At 32.3% G+C, this 20,472-nt stretch overlaps 1 protein-coding gene across 1 annotated transcript in view; it reads left to right on the plus strand.

Annotated features, from left to right (window-relative positions):
• The first annotated feature begins 2,783 nt into the window (after positions 1-2,783).
• LOC134715664 (polypeptide N-acetylgalactosaminyltransferase 1-like) overlaps positions 2,784-20,472 on the plus strand; it is a 35,527-nt gene continuing 17,838 nt past the window's right edge. Inside the window, exon 1 of the mRNA XM_063577990.1 lies at positions 2,784-3,776. Within this exon, the coding sequence (XP_063434060.1) occupies positions 3,307-3,776 (470 nt within the window). The 5' untranslated portion in view covers positions 2,784-3,306. The remainder of the gene's footprint in view (positions 3,777-20,472) is intronic.

Below are 20,472 nucleotides of genomic sequence, written 5' to 3' on the forward strand. Positions count from 1 at the left end.
TAAACTGTAAACAGCAATAATGTTCAACAAAGTAAGATCTACAAATAAGTACAGCATGACCTAAATGGTTAGTTGACCCCTTAAGGATTTATTGCCCTTAAAGTCAATATTTGACAATTTTCAATAATTAAGTAATGTTTTGTAAATTTTTACAAAATATTTTACTCTGTAACTCAAGGGTCAAGTTTATTATAGATAGAGAAAATTGAAAGTAGCAAGAATGTTCAGTAAAGTCAGATCTACAAACCCATCACGATCACCAAAACACAATTTTGTCATGAATCCATCTGTGTCTTTTTTTTAATATATACATTTAACAAGGTGAGCGACACAGGCTCTTAAGAGCCCTAGTTCGTAAAAGCTAATAATGCTTTATATCGTCTCTTATCATATTAATTTCTCACTAAATCATTTGACATGAATTTGAAGTTTCTAGAATAAAGTGGCGAGGCCATATAAAATAGAATGTGTGGTTCCAGTTACATCTGAAAAAAAGTGAGGGTAGGGTGGTAGGCACTTTTTGTATTTTTTTTGTGTGTATATTGTTGTTTTAGTCTATGAGAGCAATATGCTGACTTTAACAGTGTTTAATGAAAAATGACCGAACAATCTTAAGGGTAGGCTATTATTAAGACTAAAAAGTAGGATAGGTAGGGTAACTGGAACCACACATATTTTTATTTGGCCTAAATATAGTGTTCTGTTTTTGAGTTTGTGAATATGTGTATTTGTGTGAATTCGTGTTAGGTGTCACATCATACATGCATGTATTTGTCTTTGATGAATCAATTAATGCAACTATATTTAAGCAATTTGCCTGTTTCATTTGAATTTTGACATAATTATGACATATCAAAATAATAAATGCTTTTACAAGTATCAGGGTCAATACTATTGTAGGTTAGATGATGTGGACATAATTTAAAACAGTTTACCTTGACAGTAGAATGGCTACATGTGCTTAATAACACGTGTGTTGTTGTTCACCTGAATGTTTGACCTCAAATTACAAATAAACAGAAAACTGTGTCTTCCTGAGGCAAATGCACTGTTATTTTCCTCACTAAACAATGTATGTTGAGGGAGAGGTGGTTAAGAATGACCGTATATTCCGATGCAAGTAAATTGCATGGTCGGTGTTATAATTTCTTGTATGAAACTGAATAATACTTAGAAAGTTATGAAAAGTTCGATAGCTGTATTGGTATATATTAATTTAAAATGTTCAAAACAGTTTAATTGAGGTTTCGAGATGGCATATCATTAACTGCAAGTAGTCTTTTTTATCATTGTCGTTTTGCATATTTTCCTTTGTTACCTGACATCGGACTCGAACTTCTTATCAACTGAGTTTTACCCAAGTCAGGAGCCTCTGACCCGGTCTTTTATTTTTGTTTTTAAATTAGTTCATTTATATGTTTTTGGAGTTTAGTGTGACGTTCATTTTCACTGAACATGTATACAATTGTATTTATAGGCCAGCTAATGCCTACCTCCGGGTGCGGGATTTTCTCGCTGCGTTAAAGACCCATTGGTGGCCTTTGATTGTTGTATGCTCTTGTCTCTTTAACCATGTTAACATATTACCCATTTCCATTCACAATATTAAATACGCTACCTAAAGAGTTAATAAAGGCAACATTATACCACTGTTCGATAGTTGTAAATTGATTAGTAAAAACAAATCCGGGTCACAACCATATAGATAGATAAACGGATACACATTTCTTAAGTGCGTTTTTTATGATTAAAATACTAACCAATGACCCTTTTGTATCATCAAATAAGACAATTTATCTCGCTTTCGAATAAAAACTAATATATTTTAAGTCGAAAATAAATGCTATAAATATAAGTGTTTCTGTTTTTCAAAGCAAAAACAAATGCTCAAATTAATAAACTGTTTAGGGTCTTTAAATATATCAGTTGTATTTGTACTCGGCTTTAAACAGGAGTAATCTCTCACTTAAGGTAGCATTATACTTGTTCTTTGACTCGTACACATACAGATGAGTTATTGTCTTTCATGTACCCTATGCTTAACCGAATTCTATTCTAGACCACATGGAAAGATACCACAAATCATACCATAAACTTAACTCAGTAGAAAGCCGGGAACGACCTTTAAGCTTCAAAAGGCCTAGGGGAGGGGTATTTTTTTTTGCTAAAAAATATATTCTTATTCCCAAATTGATGAGATATTTGTTTTGTACAAGCAGAGGACAAGAACAATATATTCTGAATCTTTACCGTTTGAACAAAATAATTTTACTTGATAGCGTTAACAAATTCATTAAAATTTTCTCACTTTTTTCATGAAAACAATTTTCTTACTCGGACCAAAAAAAACATACCCCCCGATTCCCCACCCCTTGAAGTTTAATATTTGCTCACTAATAGTTGATGTACTATACGACTGTCGTGTGCTGTGATTATATGTTACCCAATTAAAAAAAGATGTATTTTCTACATTACAGAAACTGTAAAAGAAGCCTCAATGTATTTCCAACACCGGAATTGAATCGATGATAATGCTTGTAAGCGTATTGATAAAAGCATTAACATTTTTGCAAATGTAAAAATTATTTATGTAAACGGATTATTTTTCTTTTGTTTTCATTTATCGTTAAAATACTTGTCAATTACCCTTTTGTATCATAAAAAGGACGGATCTTTCCTCCCTTCCTGTATATGACAATCGCCTATTGAAAAAACTTTTAATTCGCTTTCGAATTTCAAATTAAATAGTATGATGTTACACATGGTTGACCCTTTGTAAAATCAATAAAGGACGATGGCACAGTAAAGGATTGTTTATATAAATAGTTTTACCTGGACAATCTACCTGATTTTATCAGTTAAAACAAGAGTATGTCATTTTGCAGGTGATAATAATGCATTGCAATCACAAATTATTACTTAAAAGGGTATTATAATGATGGTACCGTATTATCCAACCTTTGGAAACAATTGTGTTGTCACTTTCATGATAACGAACGTGAGAAATCAACACCTGACTTCCGAAGACATGTGGTCACGTTCTGTACGGAATATTCGGAGCTTTTCAATGAGTTGGATTTTACATGTTTAATAAGTGACAACATTATTTTTGCTGCATTCTAACCTGATAACGATTGATTTACGTTCGCTAATCCGTTCATATGTTAAATTCTTTATAAAAGATGAAAGGATTACGGAGATTTAATGAGCATGCATTATTCAGGTGTGCAATAGGATATATAAATTACAATTGTTTAGTGTAAATACGATTCTACTGTAGAACTTTTGTGATATTCTGCTTTAATAATGAGACTGAGAACCCGATATATTGGGGCAGGAGTAGCCGTGTTTCTGATGCTACTTACATATGAAGTATATGTGTATTCTGCAGATACAAAATGGTTAATAAGCAATGGACTCCTATCCAAACAGGATTATATTAAAAAAATGAAATCAACTTTTGTACAAAAAGTTAATTTATCAGATAGTAATGCGCCTGTAACTTTTAAATTAGTTCATAACATAAGAAAAGGGCCAACAGTGTCTATATCTGCTGAAGAATTTAGGAAAGATGATAAAATCCAAACTGGCAATATTTTAATTGATAATTATGGAAAAAACGATCCAATGAAAAATGGAGAAAAAGGACGTGGTGTAACGTTTGTTGGACAAGAAAAACGAAATGCGACTGAATTAATGCAAAAATATCAAGTTAATATTTTAGCCAGTGATATAATTCCTTTAAACAGACTAGTTCCTGATGCAAGACCTCCCGGGTAAGTTTCCTCAGAATCTTTATGATCATTCCACATTTATAATTTATCTTTTTTTGGTGAACACGATTTATGATGATTCATTGCATACCACAAAAGATATGTTTTTGTCGATAATTTTCTCAAAATTCTGTCTTCCTTGTTCAAATATAATACCATGCATTTATAGTGCTAAAAGTATGCAGTAAACACAAATTGCCGAGACGTAAGCAGTGAAAACAAAGTCCACAGAAATGCGCTAAATAACACAATTTCTATTTTGGCATTGCGTTCAATATCTATGTAGAACAGGGTTGCGTTCAACATCGTAGCAGCTAAATCATGCTACGTAGTGCTACTTAAATTTATGACTATTAAACGTGTAGCTAGCATATTGATAGCAGCTAGGCTAGTTACTCGTTCAGTAGACAACAATCTACGTAGCCCTATGTAGCCGCTACGATATTAAACGCGACCCTGATTTGAGCAAAATCGCCATCTGCACGAGGAACAACCAATAACTGAAGAACATCAAGTATTTTTTTTGAAGTAGACACTGAATATATTATATCTACTTGGTCTTGGTATTTTCCAAAAAAGAAGTGTGGAAATGGGATAGACGAGGGCACTACCGCATTAATTCTGGCTCATTATTTTTTTTAACTCAGATACTGATGACATTTTACAAATTCTGAGTAGTAGATGTAAGCTCCTGAATATCGTATGAGTAGAGTAATGTATAATACTCCATACGCGGATGAAGTTGGTAAATTGCTGCTAAGTTGAGGAAAATTTATAATTTCAAAAGTGAAATCATCTCGTTTGTCAAAGACTTTGGTATTGGAATGACCGCTGTAGTCAAATTCGGGTATACATTGTATAAGAATTATACCAAGTAAGCTGTATTTGTAATGCCTGTAATCTCTAGTTAAGGAGTATTAATACGACCAAATCAGAAAAGTGTGTATAATTAATGGAAAGAACATCTTCAATATACATGTAATGATGTATACCAAATCAAACGATCTAGCTTCTTCAGTTCTTTGATCTAACCCTGATGGAAACAAAAACATACACATTAAAAAGTTTAAAGAGGAAGACCACCTCGTTTCTCTCATTCGTGGATGCATTTGGCATTATAAATACAAAGAATTTTACTTTTCGAAGATTTACGCTCCTTGAAGTCTTGTTATCTTTGATGCCTTAATCGCATTGCCTCTTAAATGAAAACAGTTTTACAGAATGGTCTTGATGAATATATGTGTAGGACTCGGAGTTGCGATGGGGAATGTGTAGTGCGATGGTCACGCTAAAATGCGATGGTCTACGCTAAGGTGCGATGCTCCGTAAGCTAATTTGCGATCTGCGATGGTCTATTTGTCTCATGGTTGTTAGTTTAAAAGCCTACAGATGTGCAATTATCATTAGAAGTATTTTTTTAATAGCGCTAGTATATTAATTTACCTACATTAATATGCATGGTCTATGGCTGTCCTTAGTTACAGTTGCATGTTACATAATCGTCCTCTCTGATTTTCGACATGTAGAAATAATTATGAATTAGCATTTTATCTAAATAATGTTCCTCTAATGAGTTCCTCATTTATCGTTATAGTATAAAGAAGAGCGTTCGTCTGTTGGTTCTTATGGGGCCTTATGTATTTAGAGAATGTCGCGCCCAATCGTATACACGTAAAACAGAACCTTTTGAAGATTTTGAAATTATTAACTTAAAAACCTGGAAAATAACATCGATATGAAATCATGGCAAACATTTTTTATGTAAACCATCGCGAATTCAGCGTTACCCCCATCGTCAATATGCCAAGATCACACTTCAGCGTGATTGAAAAAGCACTTCAGCTTCAACCCATCGGACCTCAGCGTGACCATCGCGGTTCTTAGTACCATCCCGGTTCAGAGTCCAACATATGTTTTACCAAAAATTAAAGCATTAATTTACGTTCTGAGTAATGATTAATTTTACGAATCAAGCAATTACAAGTATATCATTTGGTTGAAGAAATTTGGTTTTCTTATATTAAATCTGATCACGCCTTTTCGTTCACGATCGAAATAATGCGTTGTCTAATCATTCACGATCAATTTTGATAAAAATCATGAAGATTATACTTCTTGAAATAATATGAACTTCTTCAAGTGATAACAATACTTTATATTTCTATCTGACACACTAAGGATTAGGTTTTAAATTTATCATGATATATTGGAATGTGAACTTTCAAGATACAAAAAGGTATTCTTTTCACAATCGTTGGATTGAGTGTCGCCTTTTTGTGTCCTTGAAAAGTTTTCTTTTTTTCTTTAATCTAGTGCGCAACTTTTTTTAAGAAAGCTGAATCAATTTGACAAAGATTTTTCTGTTTCCTAAATTTCTCCACCTTTTAAAAATACAGCAGGTTTTCACACATACGAAACTTGAAATATAAACAAAATCAGCACGTTTATATATACTTGTATGGCTAAGCTTTACTCTGAAAGAATTGAACGTAGACCATTTTGTAAAGGCAATCCTTTATATTATCAAAATCTTCATTAATGTACCGATATTGAATTATTAACCTCCAAAACACTAATTCGCCAATATTTTCCCGTATGCAGTGACCTTAAACTACAATACCTCGTGTTATAACTTCGTCCAGCGCACACCGGGTCCAAGTACACAGTTATTGTCCCTTGATATTCGTTGTCCATATAGTCCCTAGTGTGGACAGTGTGTTACATGCCAATCTTTTTTTTTTTTATACCTCTTCCAAATTTATTTCTTCATGTTTTATGCCTCAAGTAGCAAGTAGGGGGATAAAATTACACTAGAAAAAAATTGATTCATGAATCTTAAAGTAAAGTAGTGATTTGGTCTAGCTGAAAAAGTTTAAATTAAGCATTTCGGAAGCTGTCAAAAGATTTCAAGACCCCCTGAACATAAAATTGTTCATATTTTGAGTTAGAGCCGATGAAGTTTTCTATAATTTTGATATAATTTGTCCCAAAAGTAGTTCACCACACTGTGAAATTATTATTGAGAAAGCGAACTACGAAATAACTGTGTACTCGGATCAGCGCAAGTGCGATGGGAAAGCCGTGATGAAAGAATGTAAACACACCCGCGCTTGAGAAGGCAAAACAGAAATTTTGAAGTTTCATATGACTTTAATTGCATTTACGGTCCGATAGTAAAACTACTATGATCCTGTATATGCTTTTAAACAGAGTGACCCTTTAATCGTTAATGGATTCAACAAATTATTTGTATTGGTATTCGACGAACCAAGTACATAATTAAAAACATTTGACTTTCGGACACAACTAATAAAAAGAATGTTTTCTTTGTTAGTTGTAATAGCCCTCAAAGATATATAGTACATGTACGTATATATACACTTAAGTCGCTATCGACATGTATGATAAAATTATCTTTAAATATTAAAGTGAATTGGTGGTTTTATAATTATTGTTACGTATAAACGACCTTCAACACCTACTAACTTAGTCTATATATACGAGTTACGTTATTTCACGTAATCTTTTATTTGAACATAAACTTATCTGTGATAAAGAAATAGACGAGAAGGAGTAAATACGTTTGACCATTTCTCTACACAATTTAAAGGAATACATGATAGGATGGAGTATTGTTATTTTAATTTGTTCATACGATATGCTTCACCGAAAAAGGGTGGGAAAAGGGGGGAGGGGGGTCCGGAAGGGTCCTGATCATGAAATCCGGAGATCCCGAATTTAAAGGAATCTTAATCCCGTCATCCCAAAATTCGAAAAAAAAATTCCCGGGTCCTGAAAGGATCAATCCCGAGATCCCGAGCTTAGAAAGCCAGATCCCGGAGTCCCAATTAAGGTTCGACTCCCCCTCTTCCTTCTAAATTCGTTATCCTCACATATCGAAAGTTTTAGCCATCTATTAAGCTGACAATAAAATATAAAATAGATTATAATAAGGACAACAGGAATAACTAAAACAATATATGACATTTAATATGAACAAGAAAGAAATATCCATTCTGTAATAATATTAACATTACCTTTAAAGGGGCACTAGCTACGAGATATATAAAAAAAAATATGTCAATGCCTATAGTGCATTACACAGTAAGGTTTAACAATTCGAAATGAAAAAAGTGCAAGTACAGCACATTTGAGCATTGTAAGTACATAAGAAGTGTACTTTAGCCCATACGAACGAAAATATTTAATAAAAATGTGAACTTATAGTATTTGAGTATTTCGCATATAAATGTGACAAATTATTACTAATTTCCAATAAATGCGCATTCAAATTATTCTAAACATAAGGAAATAACTTCTTAATCAATATACTTATCCTGTTTTATGGTGATATATATCGATATGTCCTAGCGTTTAATATACTTTTAACAAAAAGGCGATTGTAATTGTTACACAAATCCCTAACAGCACCACGGCTTATTTTAAGTATGTCTATGTTTTAAAATTTTACATCGAGTTATAAATACAAGTTATTGTTATACTTCACATAAACAATTTTACATCTTTGTCCTCTAACTTTTTGTTGCTTAGCTGTCTCATTGGCAATCATACAACTCCGTTTTTCATAATGTATATGTGTTTGTAATAGACATTTAAAGATAAGTACTCTCAAGTCCACGGTAATGCCGGTATGAAAAGAGACCTAAAGACACAGAAGTTAACACCTATAGGTTACCGTACAGCATTCAACAATAAGAAAAGCCCATACCGCATAGTCAGCTATAAACGACCCCATAATGAAAATGTAAAACAATTCGAACAAGAAAACTAACGCCCTAATTTTTTTGACAAAAAAAATAACGAAAAACAAATATGTAACACAAAATGAAACGAAAACCTCTGAATTACAGGCTCCTGACTTGGGACAGGCACATGCATACATAATGTGGCGGAGTTAAACATGTCAGCGGGATCCCAACCCTCCCAATAACCTGGGACAGTGGTATAACAGTACAACATAAGAACGAACTATAAAAATCATTTGAAAAAGGCTAAACTCATCAGATTGATACAAATACAAATAATACACAGAGTAGACGTGACCGGGTACTTGTAAATCCCAACAACAAAAAGACACTTAGTGCATATCTGAGAGTACTTACTCCCAGGTACTGACAGATAGTTCAAAGCCATTAACAACAATTAAAAAACAATCATGCATCTAAAGACTAAATTATATCAACCAGTACACATCCATCATCCAATGAACCATATCTGTACATATTTGGTTTAACCCCTTACGTCGGGCATTTATGCTTTCGACTATAATTGGTATTGTGCGATATCTGAATTAACCCATATATTTTTGTTGCGATATACATATTGAGTTTTATTGAAGATTTTGACTGTTGCAATTAAAGTTATAACTGTTTACTGTATAGTGTGGGAGGATGTAACGTACTTGTCACTAGATAAAAGTACTTTAAGCTTATTAATAAACTTGTTACATTTCATACATGTATGGATAAAGCAATGGCCGGTCATTTTTCTCTGATTTTTAGAACATACTGCAACTGAAGTTTGCACTGTTCCATGTGTTCATGGTCGATGTATTTATATATATGACACGACAGAATGACACGACAGAATGTACATACTTAAATAAAATTTTATCTAACATTTTTTTAACCTGTCTCTAAGTTCACTTCATCTTTACCTGGGAGATATGGAATGTTACGTCATGTTATTCGTAAATAACCATTGATCAGTTAATTTTTTTGTTCTTTCAAATTTGTTACGTAACCTCAAGAGTTTTCCAATTAAACGTGACATTTGTCAAAACTATAGATAAAAAAACTTTAAAGAAAACATTTGCAGAAATCCCGTTTAAAGAGAATTTAAAATTGTTTGACTAAAAACATTTCATGGATAATAGAAGATTTTAGTTTCCGTATATAAAAATTCAGAGATGTAAATACTCATCCGGGCACTCGGGTATTCTCAGCCACCACAAAATAGCCGAAAGTTGTGTTTCACATGCACCAATTAATCAATCAACCAAAAATAATAATGATATCAGATGATAGTATGACGACAAATATCCACCGGATATCATCAAAGGAAGAGGGTGTCTTGATGCAGATATTTATTCACAAATCAAAACGAGGCTTCATAATTATCTATTTTGAATTTGAAGACATATATCTGATTGCTTTCAAAATTTTGACCACTTCAATACTGGCATTTAAATGAAATTTACTTTAGACTTTTTTTGAATTTTTTCTTTAAAATAGATAAAGGAAGATGTGGTATGAGTGCCAATGACACAACTCTCCATCCAAATTACAATTTATAAAAGTAAACCATTATAGGTCAATGTACGTACTTCAACTTCAAAAGCTTAAATATACCGAACGAAAATTCATGACACAGTTACAGTTTTGATTATAATATATCTAACGCAACATTTTTCTAACACTAATTATTGTTGTTGATGTTTCTTTTAATTTAAGACAGCAGATGTCAAGTAAACAAAAATGCCTGATGTCTTCATCCGTTTTCAAGCTGCAACGGTTTTTTTCATTCATTTTTTTTTATCATGAAATATCCTTGACGATTTATTTGTCATTGTTTTGCAGTTGACTCTTTGACGAATAATCACGTATCGGACATTTGACCGTATTCACTTAGACCATAAATATCTAAAAATATGTGCTTAAAATTAGATAAAAGGCATGATTATCCGAACAATTCATAGATTTTTCATGACCTGACGTGCACAGTAGGTTAGAAATATTACTCTCACATCGGATGATTTATAATTGTAAAAAGTATTTCCACTATCCTGTTAGGTGTTCTCTGAATACTACTTGACTGGAGTTGTTTTTCTTTTATAACATTATTTTTTATCCTTGTTATTTTTTTTTGCGTTGTTGCTTTTTATCTAAAAAAAAATTATACAGATAGAAATTTAAACTTAAATAAGCAAAAATGATGATCAAAGTAGAGATTTTTTTCATGAATTCTAGTCTTACTAGTCCACAAAGATAAAGAGAATCCGTTGTTGAAGATGCACATAGACCCAGGTGAGCGACACAGGCTCGATAGAGAAGAGGCACATAGACCCAGGTGAGCGACACAGGCTCAATAGATCCTCTTAATTTAATTTGAAAAGCATTTCAGGATTTTGATATTAGCCTATATGCGTAATTTTTTTTTTTAGATAAAAGAAACTGTATATAAATAATACCGGCTTCACACATCAGCCGCACGCCTGGCATGTTAAAAATCATGTACGCTGCCGGCAATACGCTAGTCATTTTGGATACATTCAACATGTCAATCATATCTGTAACGTGTACACACCAAGCTTTTAGCGTGTATTGGACGTACGAGAAGCGTTCCTAGGCGTTTATCGGGCGTTCAAGCAATGTATGTTGGTGTGTGCCTGGTTTGTCTAACGTAGATGGAACGTACGCTACGAAGGAAAAAAGTTTCTTGAACGTATTTGAGACGCGTCCCGGTTGTATCTTGGACGTTTCATTATGAGGTGTTTGTTACAAAGTAAGTTAAAGCCAAACGATCTTGAAGCGTATACAAAGTGCACTAAACGTGTCTTCAACGCGCATGTAGCGTATATATTACGTGCATGTAGCGTACAGGCATACGCTATGCACACGCTTGAGCTGGATCAAAAATTTTAAGCTGCATTCAAAATTCCTCGAGTAGTATCGTTCACCAAGCGTATACCTTTGTATTTCGACATACTTCAAACTCATGCAACGCGCGTTTAACGATTGCTTAGCGTTCCTCTGGTGTGTAACTAAGGTTTACCGACTTTGTCAATTTTCTCTGTACGTTTGGTGCACGCCGGTTTATACGCCAATGTACAACGCCGGCATTAAATTCCAGTAGATGCTTTCGATCGTTTTTTAACATTTTATGTTACGTTTAAAAACACTCATTTAAAGATAAAAAAAAAAAAGAAAGAAAAAAATGCAACCCAGTGTGTAATTTACGCGTCACTCGTATAAATAAAATATCTAACTACAGGACCAACATCCGATGTATTTCCGTATTTCAGTTTCTTTTTTGTAAGATAATTTTTGCTGAACATTAATACTTTGTTCAGCAATAAGACTATCATTCATTGACATGTCCTCAGTAATGAAAACAATGATAAAGTGCTACTCAGAAATTATGGATAGTTTTTAAATTATAGTGATTTGTCTGTGGTTTTTAAATGTGATATTTTGTAAAAATAAACATTATAGCAATTTGGGTCATATTTCTTTTGTTTTTGCAAAAACGTTAAAACTTTTTTATATACAGTTATAATTATATTGACTCTTGGAATATATATATCACAGTTTAGAATAACACATCAATGAACATAATGTTATCTATACTTCCTCTGAAAAGAATCATATTCAATACTTTACATTTGCAATACATATTTTATATTACAATAGCGTGAACTATTTGCCCATATGCACCTGTCTCAGAAAAAGACAAGACAAGTTCCTGTGTGCCTGGCTTATGCTATTCGATGGGAAAGATTAATAGCTTCATACTTTAACAGTTGCAAAACATTTGTAGGAGTTAACTTTTTACTTCGTGCTTTGATAAAAATTGCTTTTACTTTGACTGACAGCTTGTAAAATTGATTTGGTTTGATCAATACTTATCATACATGTTAATTTAAATAAAACACTTCGTTTAACACATAATGTTCAATTTTGATATTAGTATACGAGTGTAAGAATGAGATTGAGTGCTCGTTACTTGGGGACTTTTATCATTACGTTCATATTAGTTGTATCATTTAAATCTTTGATTTATTTGGAAGAAGTCAACATTTTATTTAAAAAAGGAATCTCAAAAGAGGAGTATTTACGAACCGTTAAAAAATCAGTTGTTCAAAACTTAAGTTTTTTAATTACGAATGCGACTTTAAGAAATTTGAAAAAGATAACTATTTCTGCTGAAGAGTTTAGGAAATATAGTTATATTAAAACAGGAAATGTTTTAATAGATAACTATGGAAGTAATAATAATATGCATAACGGAGAAAACGGCCGAGGGGTTACGTTTGTAGGAGAAGAAAAGAAAAAAGTTACGGAATTATTAAAGAAACACCGAATTAATGTTCTAGCTAGTGATATAATACCATTGAATAGACTCGTTCCGGATTCTAGACCTCACAGGTAAGATGCAAATGATGAAATGCTATTGTAGTCTATTGGCACCTTTTTAAACGTTAAAACTCGTTGCATTTGTTGATCAGCAACTTAATGTTCAGTGGTTAGGGTTGGTGGTTTGGTTCATATTATATAAATGTTTCTCGTTTCTCCTTTTTTTATATAGATGAAACTGTTGGTTTTCGAGTTTGAATGGTTTATAAAGTAATTTTTGGGCCCTCGATGTGTGAGCCAAAGCTCCGTGTTGAAGATCGTACTAAGTTGACCTATTCGCTGCTTCATCAATCTGTTATACACTTCTGGACGAAAATACAACTGTCTATGCCAGTAACGGTCGTTCTAAGACTAAAAATGTTTGTTTATGTTGTAACAGTTGTTGAATTTCACTGTTGCAGTTATTTTGTAACTGTTCAAACTTTAAAAGTGTTTGTCTCTAACATAAATCGACTGCAACAACGATTAGAGATAGCTGTCACAGTTATAGTACGACTGCTACCACTATTTGAAAGTTGTAACAATTTAATAAATGCCCTGACACGCAAAACGGTGTATAACAATCATAAATGCACGGCGAAGGTTTGGTATCATTTAAACGTTTAATCCCGCTGCAATTGTTTACAGGAATCTGATGTTGAGTGGTTGTCGTCTGTTTATGTGGTACATACGTGTTTCTCGTTTTTCGTTTTTATATAAGACAAGAACAATCAAAACCAAGGAGTAAACAAAGACTCACAAAACCAAAGGACATTTACATCAACATTTATAAATAATAGATCAGAAACAACACGAACTCCACTAAAAAGCGGGGTGATATCAGGTGCTCCGGAAGAATACGGCACCCGTTGTGTTATTTCTTTGTTCAGTTCGGTAGTGATGGAAGGTAATTATGACTAAAGAAGAATATCAGATATGATTTCTGACACACTTTTGTCATATTGGCCAATCAGCTCATGATTGAGACCGTAAAATTTCTTGAGTGATGACCTTAATTTAATGATTCATAGCCCTGTCTTAGCAGCTTTTGAGAAAGCAGTATTCCTCGTTCAACAAAATCAATTTACTTTGAGCTAGCTCTAGACTAACGTATCAATTGAGACACAGATACTCCATATGCTTGTGCCGCTGGGATGTTGCTACATAGAAATGGAAAGTTGACAATATGAAAATTAAAATCAGCGGCGCGTTTGTCATACATTTTGGTATTCATCCTGATGAAGGTACATCGAGAAAAGCGCTTCGGACGCAATAAATTATTAAACGTGTTATTTTTCCATTTTTGAAGACGGTTATTTTTTTTCAAAAAGAAAGGCATGCAACTGTCACACCAAATTTAATACATTAATTTAAAAAAAAAACTGATTGTAAAAATAAACACGATATTATAATATTTGCCGATACATTAGGTATTCTCTGCTTCTGTTCTATTTGCGGTAAATAAAGGCAACAGTAGTATACCGCTGTTCAAAAATCATAAATCCATGGACAAAATACAAAATCTCATCTCTATGAACCACCGCTGGGACTGTTTTACTCGCATTTATAACATGCACCTGTATGATGAATCGAAAAAGGTGTCCGAATATATTTGTGACCAAATCTTTCTTTAACTGCACCAGTTGACACTTTTCGAAATTATCATATCAACAACTTTTTTGATCTTCACAAGTTATGTGTGAAATCATTCATGCATGCAAGGTTATCCCCGATACCCATATAGTTTTACGAATCTCATTGCTTCATAATAATGGTCAATATACTGTAAACACCCGCGGGAATATACATACTTGTCAAACTTATTCACTTATTAAACTGCCTACATGGCCTATTCCCGAGTGCTTATCTCATATGGCATAGACACTTGCAGAATTCATTTGATTGTTGTTAATAGTTATCAAAGGTACCAGGATTATAATTTGATACGCCAGACGCGCGTTTCGTCTACATAGACTCATCCTGTGACGCTCAGATTAAAACAGTTTTAAGGCCAAACATGTACAAGGTTGAAGAGCGTTGGGGACCCAAAATTCTAAAAAATAAGTGTGCCAAATACGGTTACGGTAATCTAATTCTGGGATAAGAAAATCCTTACTGTTTTTCGAAAAATTCAAAGTTTATTAACAGCATGCGATACGGATTTTGCCACTGTATTGACCTGTTTATTATATATTTTAACGAAATCAGATTCGTGATATGTAAGAGTACAACCGTTTGATTCTGAGGTGGAAGCCTAGCAGATCTTAGAAATAAATAATATTGTCTTATCACACATACAATTGTAAATGTTTTGAACATATTTCCTGTACAAATGTTAACACTTCCGTGTATTGATCTGTAATTATAATCTAACAGTCGATGCTGGAGACATTATTGTTTTACATAATGATGTTATTTGACTTAATGTTACAACTAATGTTAAGTTATTTATTAATATTCAGTATATAATTGACATATAAGTTTAACATAAACTTTCAAAAAAATCAGTTTGATATGTAAGGCGACAATCATTTGATTCTGAGGATGGCCCCCATTTAGTTCAAAATGAATTATCTTGTCACACATGAAAGATGAATATTCTGGTCCGATATACACTTTTGTAATCATTTACAAAGTTGTCCTTTATACTGAAACAGAATATCCGGAAAGAAGTATTATCAGCTGTTGTTTTGTGGGATATACAGTGAACGTTCCCGTCTCTTCTCAACTAAATAAACAAAACTTCGTTTTTGAAATACCCCCGCTCCCCCCCCCCCCCCTCCAACCCAAAGAAAAAAAAATGACTGGCTAATTATATAAATTTGGATAACGAAACTTCTCTTTTCGGGACCTACTATGTATCTAAATTATGTAATCTGTATGTACAGTGATCGTTTCCGTTTCGGAACTATCCTAATCCCCAATTCATCATAAAGACATTTATCACTATCTAGATATTGGTATAAAAATGTTTTAGGCAAATCTATATACCTATAAAATTGGAACTAAGAACATTTACAGAAGTTCCTAGTGTTGTAGCTTAATTGGAGAGGTTAATCTAGTCAACTTGAAAATGCTTGAAAAAATTCTTCAATCCTGAATCAAATTTGTTGGAATTTAGTAGAATGACAGGGCGGGTTGTTTTCTGCATGTTCTGTGTCCGGAAACTTGTTTACACATTAAAGTAAACAAACTGCTTTATTTTTTTTAATCTTTGGTAGAATGTATGAACTTGGTCATTGTGATAAAGTCAATTAGATATAAGTCAATTAAATTTACCTGATAACGTAGTGTCACAGGTGTTATTATTTAAACATCGTGTGCTCCTTTATTATATGCTTGACATGATAATAATGTATGTTTTAAATGATATTTCTTTTTCGTTATGATAAAAGCTATTTTCTCATATATATCTTCCTCAATAATGCTAACCGGAAACTCAAGTAAGGACAGAGATTGGAATGCCCAACCTTTCATAGTAGAGGAACATTTTATTTTCTGGTCTGTGCATCTGTTTGTTCGTCCGTTCGTTTGTCCGTCTGTCCCGCTTCAGGTTAAAGTTTTTAGTCTAGGTACTTTTTGATGAGCTTGAAGTCCAATCAACCTGAAACTTAATACATATGTTCTCTTTTTTATGATCTTTCTAATTTTAATGTCAAATTAGAGTTTTGAAAACGATTTCATGGTGCACGGAACAAAGAAAATTATAGTGCAAGTGGGGCATCTGTGTACTATGGACACATTCTTGTTATCATGTCTTTTGCAATGAAACTGATTTTTTTGCTGATAATATTTTGATTTTTTAATTCGAAAGATGATGCATCTGTTGATGCTAATTTTGTTCTAAGACTAAATTGAACATCAGATTTTATACAACAGCTGTGAAGATACATCTGCGTATAAATACATAAACTGAAAACTGGTGACAATTATTAAAGGGCTGTTTGATTGATGGGTGCAATGAGGTAAACCGTAAATTATTAAATCACCAAAAAGGTCAATACATGTACAATGTTGTAAAAGAAAACAAAATCCGAAAGTAAATCAAAATGTTTTCAAAGATTTATATGCATTATGTAAAGAGAAAAATGTGGAAATATTGAAATTTGGGTAAAAGTTTAAAGCTGCTTTTGATTGAAAATTGGATTGAAACAAAAGTTAATACCGGTTGTCGTAAGATAACATTATCCAGTTACAATACGAACAACAACCGCAAAGACGTTGCGCACGATATTGGTGTCACTTTGGAAATATGGATTAGAAGGCGGGTTATTCAAAATAAATCTCTTATCATATACAATAAATAGCCATTTTATGCATATCAATCGAAAGGAAATGAACCATAGAAATCAATAACATAGATGATTTTGTGCTTTTGATATTTTTTAATGAAAAACTTTGCTCATTTCGATGCCTATAACGTCATTTTAATGGTGTCCTGCTGTTACAATTTTGTTTTATGTGCGTCTTTGAAATCCCAGTGCGGATTCATTAGTAAGAAGAACGGTTTAAAATTTTACAAATGTATTGTTGACATTATACGTTATATGAAGTAAAAGACGTTTTTTACTGTAATAGAAGGAAGATTGTCAGAAGAGTTTAAATAAAAATGTGAAAAAATGTCCCAATTAGCTGCTCAACCCGTAAAAAAACTTTCTGTCTTCTTTTTCATAAGATATAACGTGTACTTACAAAGTAACGGTCGAAAATGGATTTCAATAATATCAGAAAAATAATACATGTCCCATAGAAGCTATCTGAAGTCATCATTATGTAACTGCGGTCTTATTTTAAAAACATAGTCATTTTTCCCGGGTCCAATAAAATTTCCCGATGGACAAAATAGCACAAAGAATAATTCAGAGCTTTTTATCAAACGAAATTCTACTAAATCTCAAATTTTTAACACCTGTTAACTGATATGAATGGAAAATACATTTGATTTTCTTTAAAATGATATGATATGAACTTTTGTTTGAGTTGCAGGTAGAAAATCCAAAACGATCTAAGATGTCCAATGAAATGTCCCCGTAACCTTAATATAACGTTCGCGTTATCATAACGTTAACCTGTATACGAATTTTCTTGCATATTTATCATAACATAATTTCATGAAATGGTCTGATCTGTATAAAATAAAGTTCTCGTTTAATATGCATAAAAATACATATCTGCATTAATTCATTCATATAACGGATGTCGAAATATTTAACTCCGATATTTCACAAAGGCAATGCCCCGAAGGTATAACACAGAGATAACTTACTTGTGACCACACTCCCACTTTATAAAAGCAAGATACATTGAAAAAGAATATGCGATCAAAAGTGAGATCGTCTTAATTATCCTCCTAAGCCAGATACATGTAGTATCTGTAGTTCCTAGCGTTGCTATTAAAAGAGTCGAAGCTATACACATGAATGAAAATTCTCAGAAAAAGTTTATGAGAAAAAGTACACCTTAGAAAAATTAAATAAAACCAAATAATGGGACTTTTATATTAGCGTGTAGTATATAAGCCCAATATTAAAACGTTGATACAATAAGTAGATTATGAAAAGAAAAATAGCTTGCAATATACTACCTTCATCTTTCACATATAATCAAAGACAAATCAAGAAGAATTTGAATATAAACATTAATCGAGGGAGAGAAATTACCAAATTACAACCAACATATATATAAACATGTAACTGGGGAAAAGAGACAGAAACAAAAAACGAAATATGTGTCATTTTGATCTCTTGTGGAGATTGGCAATCATACCACATCTTCTTTTTATATATATTTAAATTATTTTACAAGACATCAAATTGTCATTTTGTGTTATTGTTGCAGACAATTTTTCGCAAAAATTAAAAATTGTTCATGTATCTAAAATTTTGTTTTAATTCAATGGAATTTTGCATTTGCACCGGCTTGCAAAAATAAAACCTTATAAAGAAGCAACTTCGAACATCTTTTTACTTTAAGCGGCACTTTCACATGAGTATAGGATATAAGGTTTACGTTTGAAACTTTACGTGGAACAATGCGATCAAAATCGTTGTTTTATTAGGAACGTCGCTAAGTTGCACCAATACCGTGCGTAATGTCATAGTAATATAAGTGCACATAAAAAAAAATCTTTCATATTTTATGAATCATATTCGCTGTTTTAGTTTATTAAGATATGATGTGTTTAATATTCATATAATCTCTTATCTTTGGCACGAAAACTTCCTACACAGTTCAAGTCCGTTTAATTCATAAATATTCTGTAAGGTAGAGTCACCGTTTACCGCCAAAGCTACAGTAAATTAAAACTATTCTTTTCTAACTGACATATAAACGAGAGGTTTAGCTAGCTATTAAACCAGGTTTAAATGGGCATATTCTACATAAAGATATTCCTGTCCCAAGTCAGAAATAAAACAGTTGTGTCCATTTTGTTTGATGTTGTCATTAGTTAAGAAACTTTACGTTTAAAATTTCCTTGGATTTTGGTATTTGTTTGTTGTTTTACGTTTTATCTAATTTAACGTGCGACACCCTTTTTTAAAAACAAGTAGATGTATATAGCTCTTAACTTATGTTTGTGTGTTTGTGTATTTTTTTGAGCATTTAAATTTTTTATATATATTATTATTGGAAAAAAGTACGAACCGAATGTTTTATTAAAATTGCAATAATACACTTGACATTAAAAGATGTGGACAATGGAGTCAACTCCTATAAGGAAAACCCTTGTATGGCCACCATTAAAATGACAAAATCTGATGAACTTTAAACTAATTAAACCCATTTATTTATAATAAATCTACATTTATTTTCATTTTCCTGCTTTAAAATGCTTTCAATGGTCTTCATAGTCTTCAATGTAAAAACGATAGCAACAAAATAACCAGCCCAAAGTAGAATCACGTACGTCAGGATAGGATTTTTGTTATTGGACTTTGAAAAATCGTTTGGAAAGCAAATATGAGACTTGCGTGAGGAATACAGGTGTATATTTATATATATGCAGAGGTTCACTGCAGAGGACACTCTTTTAAACATGTCATGTGTCCATAACATGTCAAAAGTTCCGTATCTGCTGAGCAACTACTAATATTACGTCATATTGTATGATTACAAAATTGTTTTAAAAGCCTGATCAAAATATAATTTTTGTTACGTAATGAACCAATATTTCTGAATAATTATCCCAAATCAAAAGATAATTAAATTTATTTCAATTTATCAAATTTTACTGAGATTGCAACAAAAATATTTATATGTAAGTGCAATATGATATTCAAAATTAACACCCGATGTAAAAAAATTGTTTTTGATAAAAAGCACAACTTTGGGGAAAATCTTTTTATCTATGAATTTCAATAATAATTTAAATACATAGGCATAGATTTAAAATGCTAGTTCGATTTGATCATCTATGTACAAATTATCCTTTATACATTAAAACAAATCGTAGTAAGCTTAGACTTATAAAACTTCATTCTTAAAAAATGCCTGTATCAAGCCAGGAAAATGGCAGTTGTTATCAATTCGTTTGATGTGTTAAAACTTTTGATTTTGTCCTTGTG

The sequence above is a fragment of the Mytilus trossulus genome, chromosome 4 (genome assembly GCF_036588685.1).
Source record: "Mytilus trossulus isolate FHL-02 chromosome 4, PNRI_Mtr1.1.1.hap1, whole genome shotgun sequence".
NCBI lineage: Eukaryota > Metazoa > Mollusca > Bivalvia > Mytilida > Mytilidae > Mytilus > Mytilus trossulus.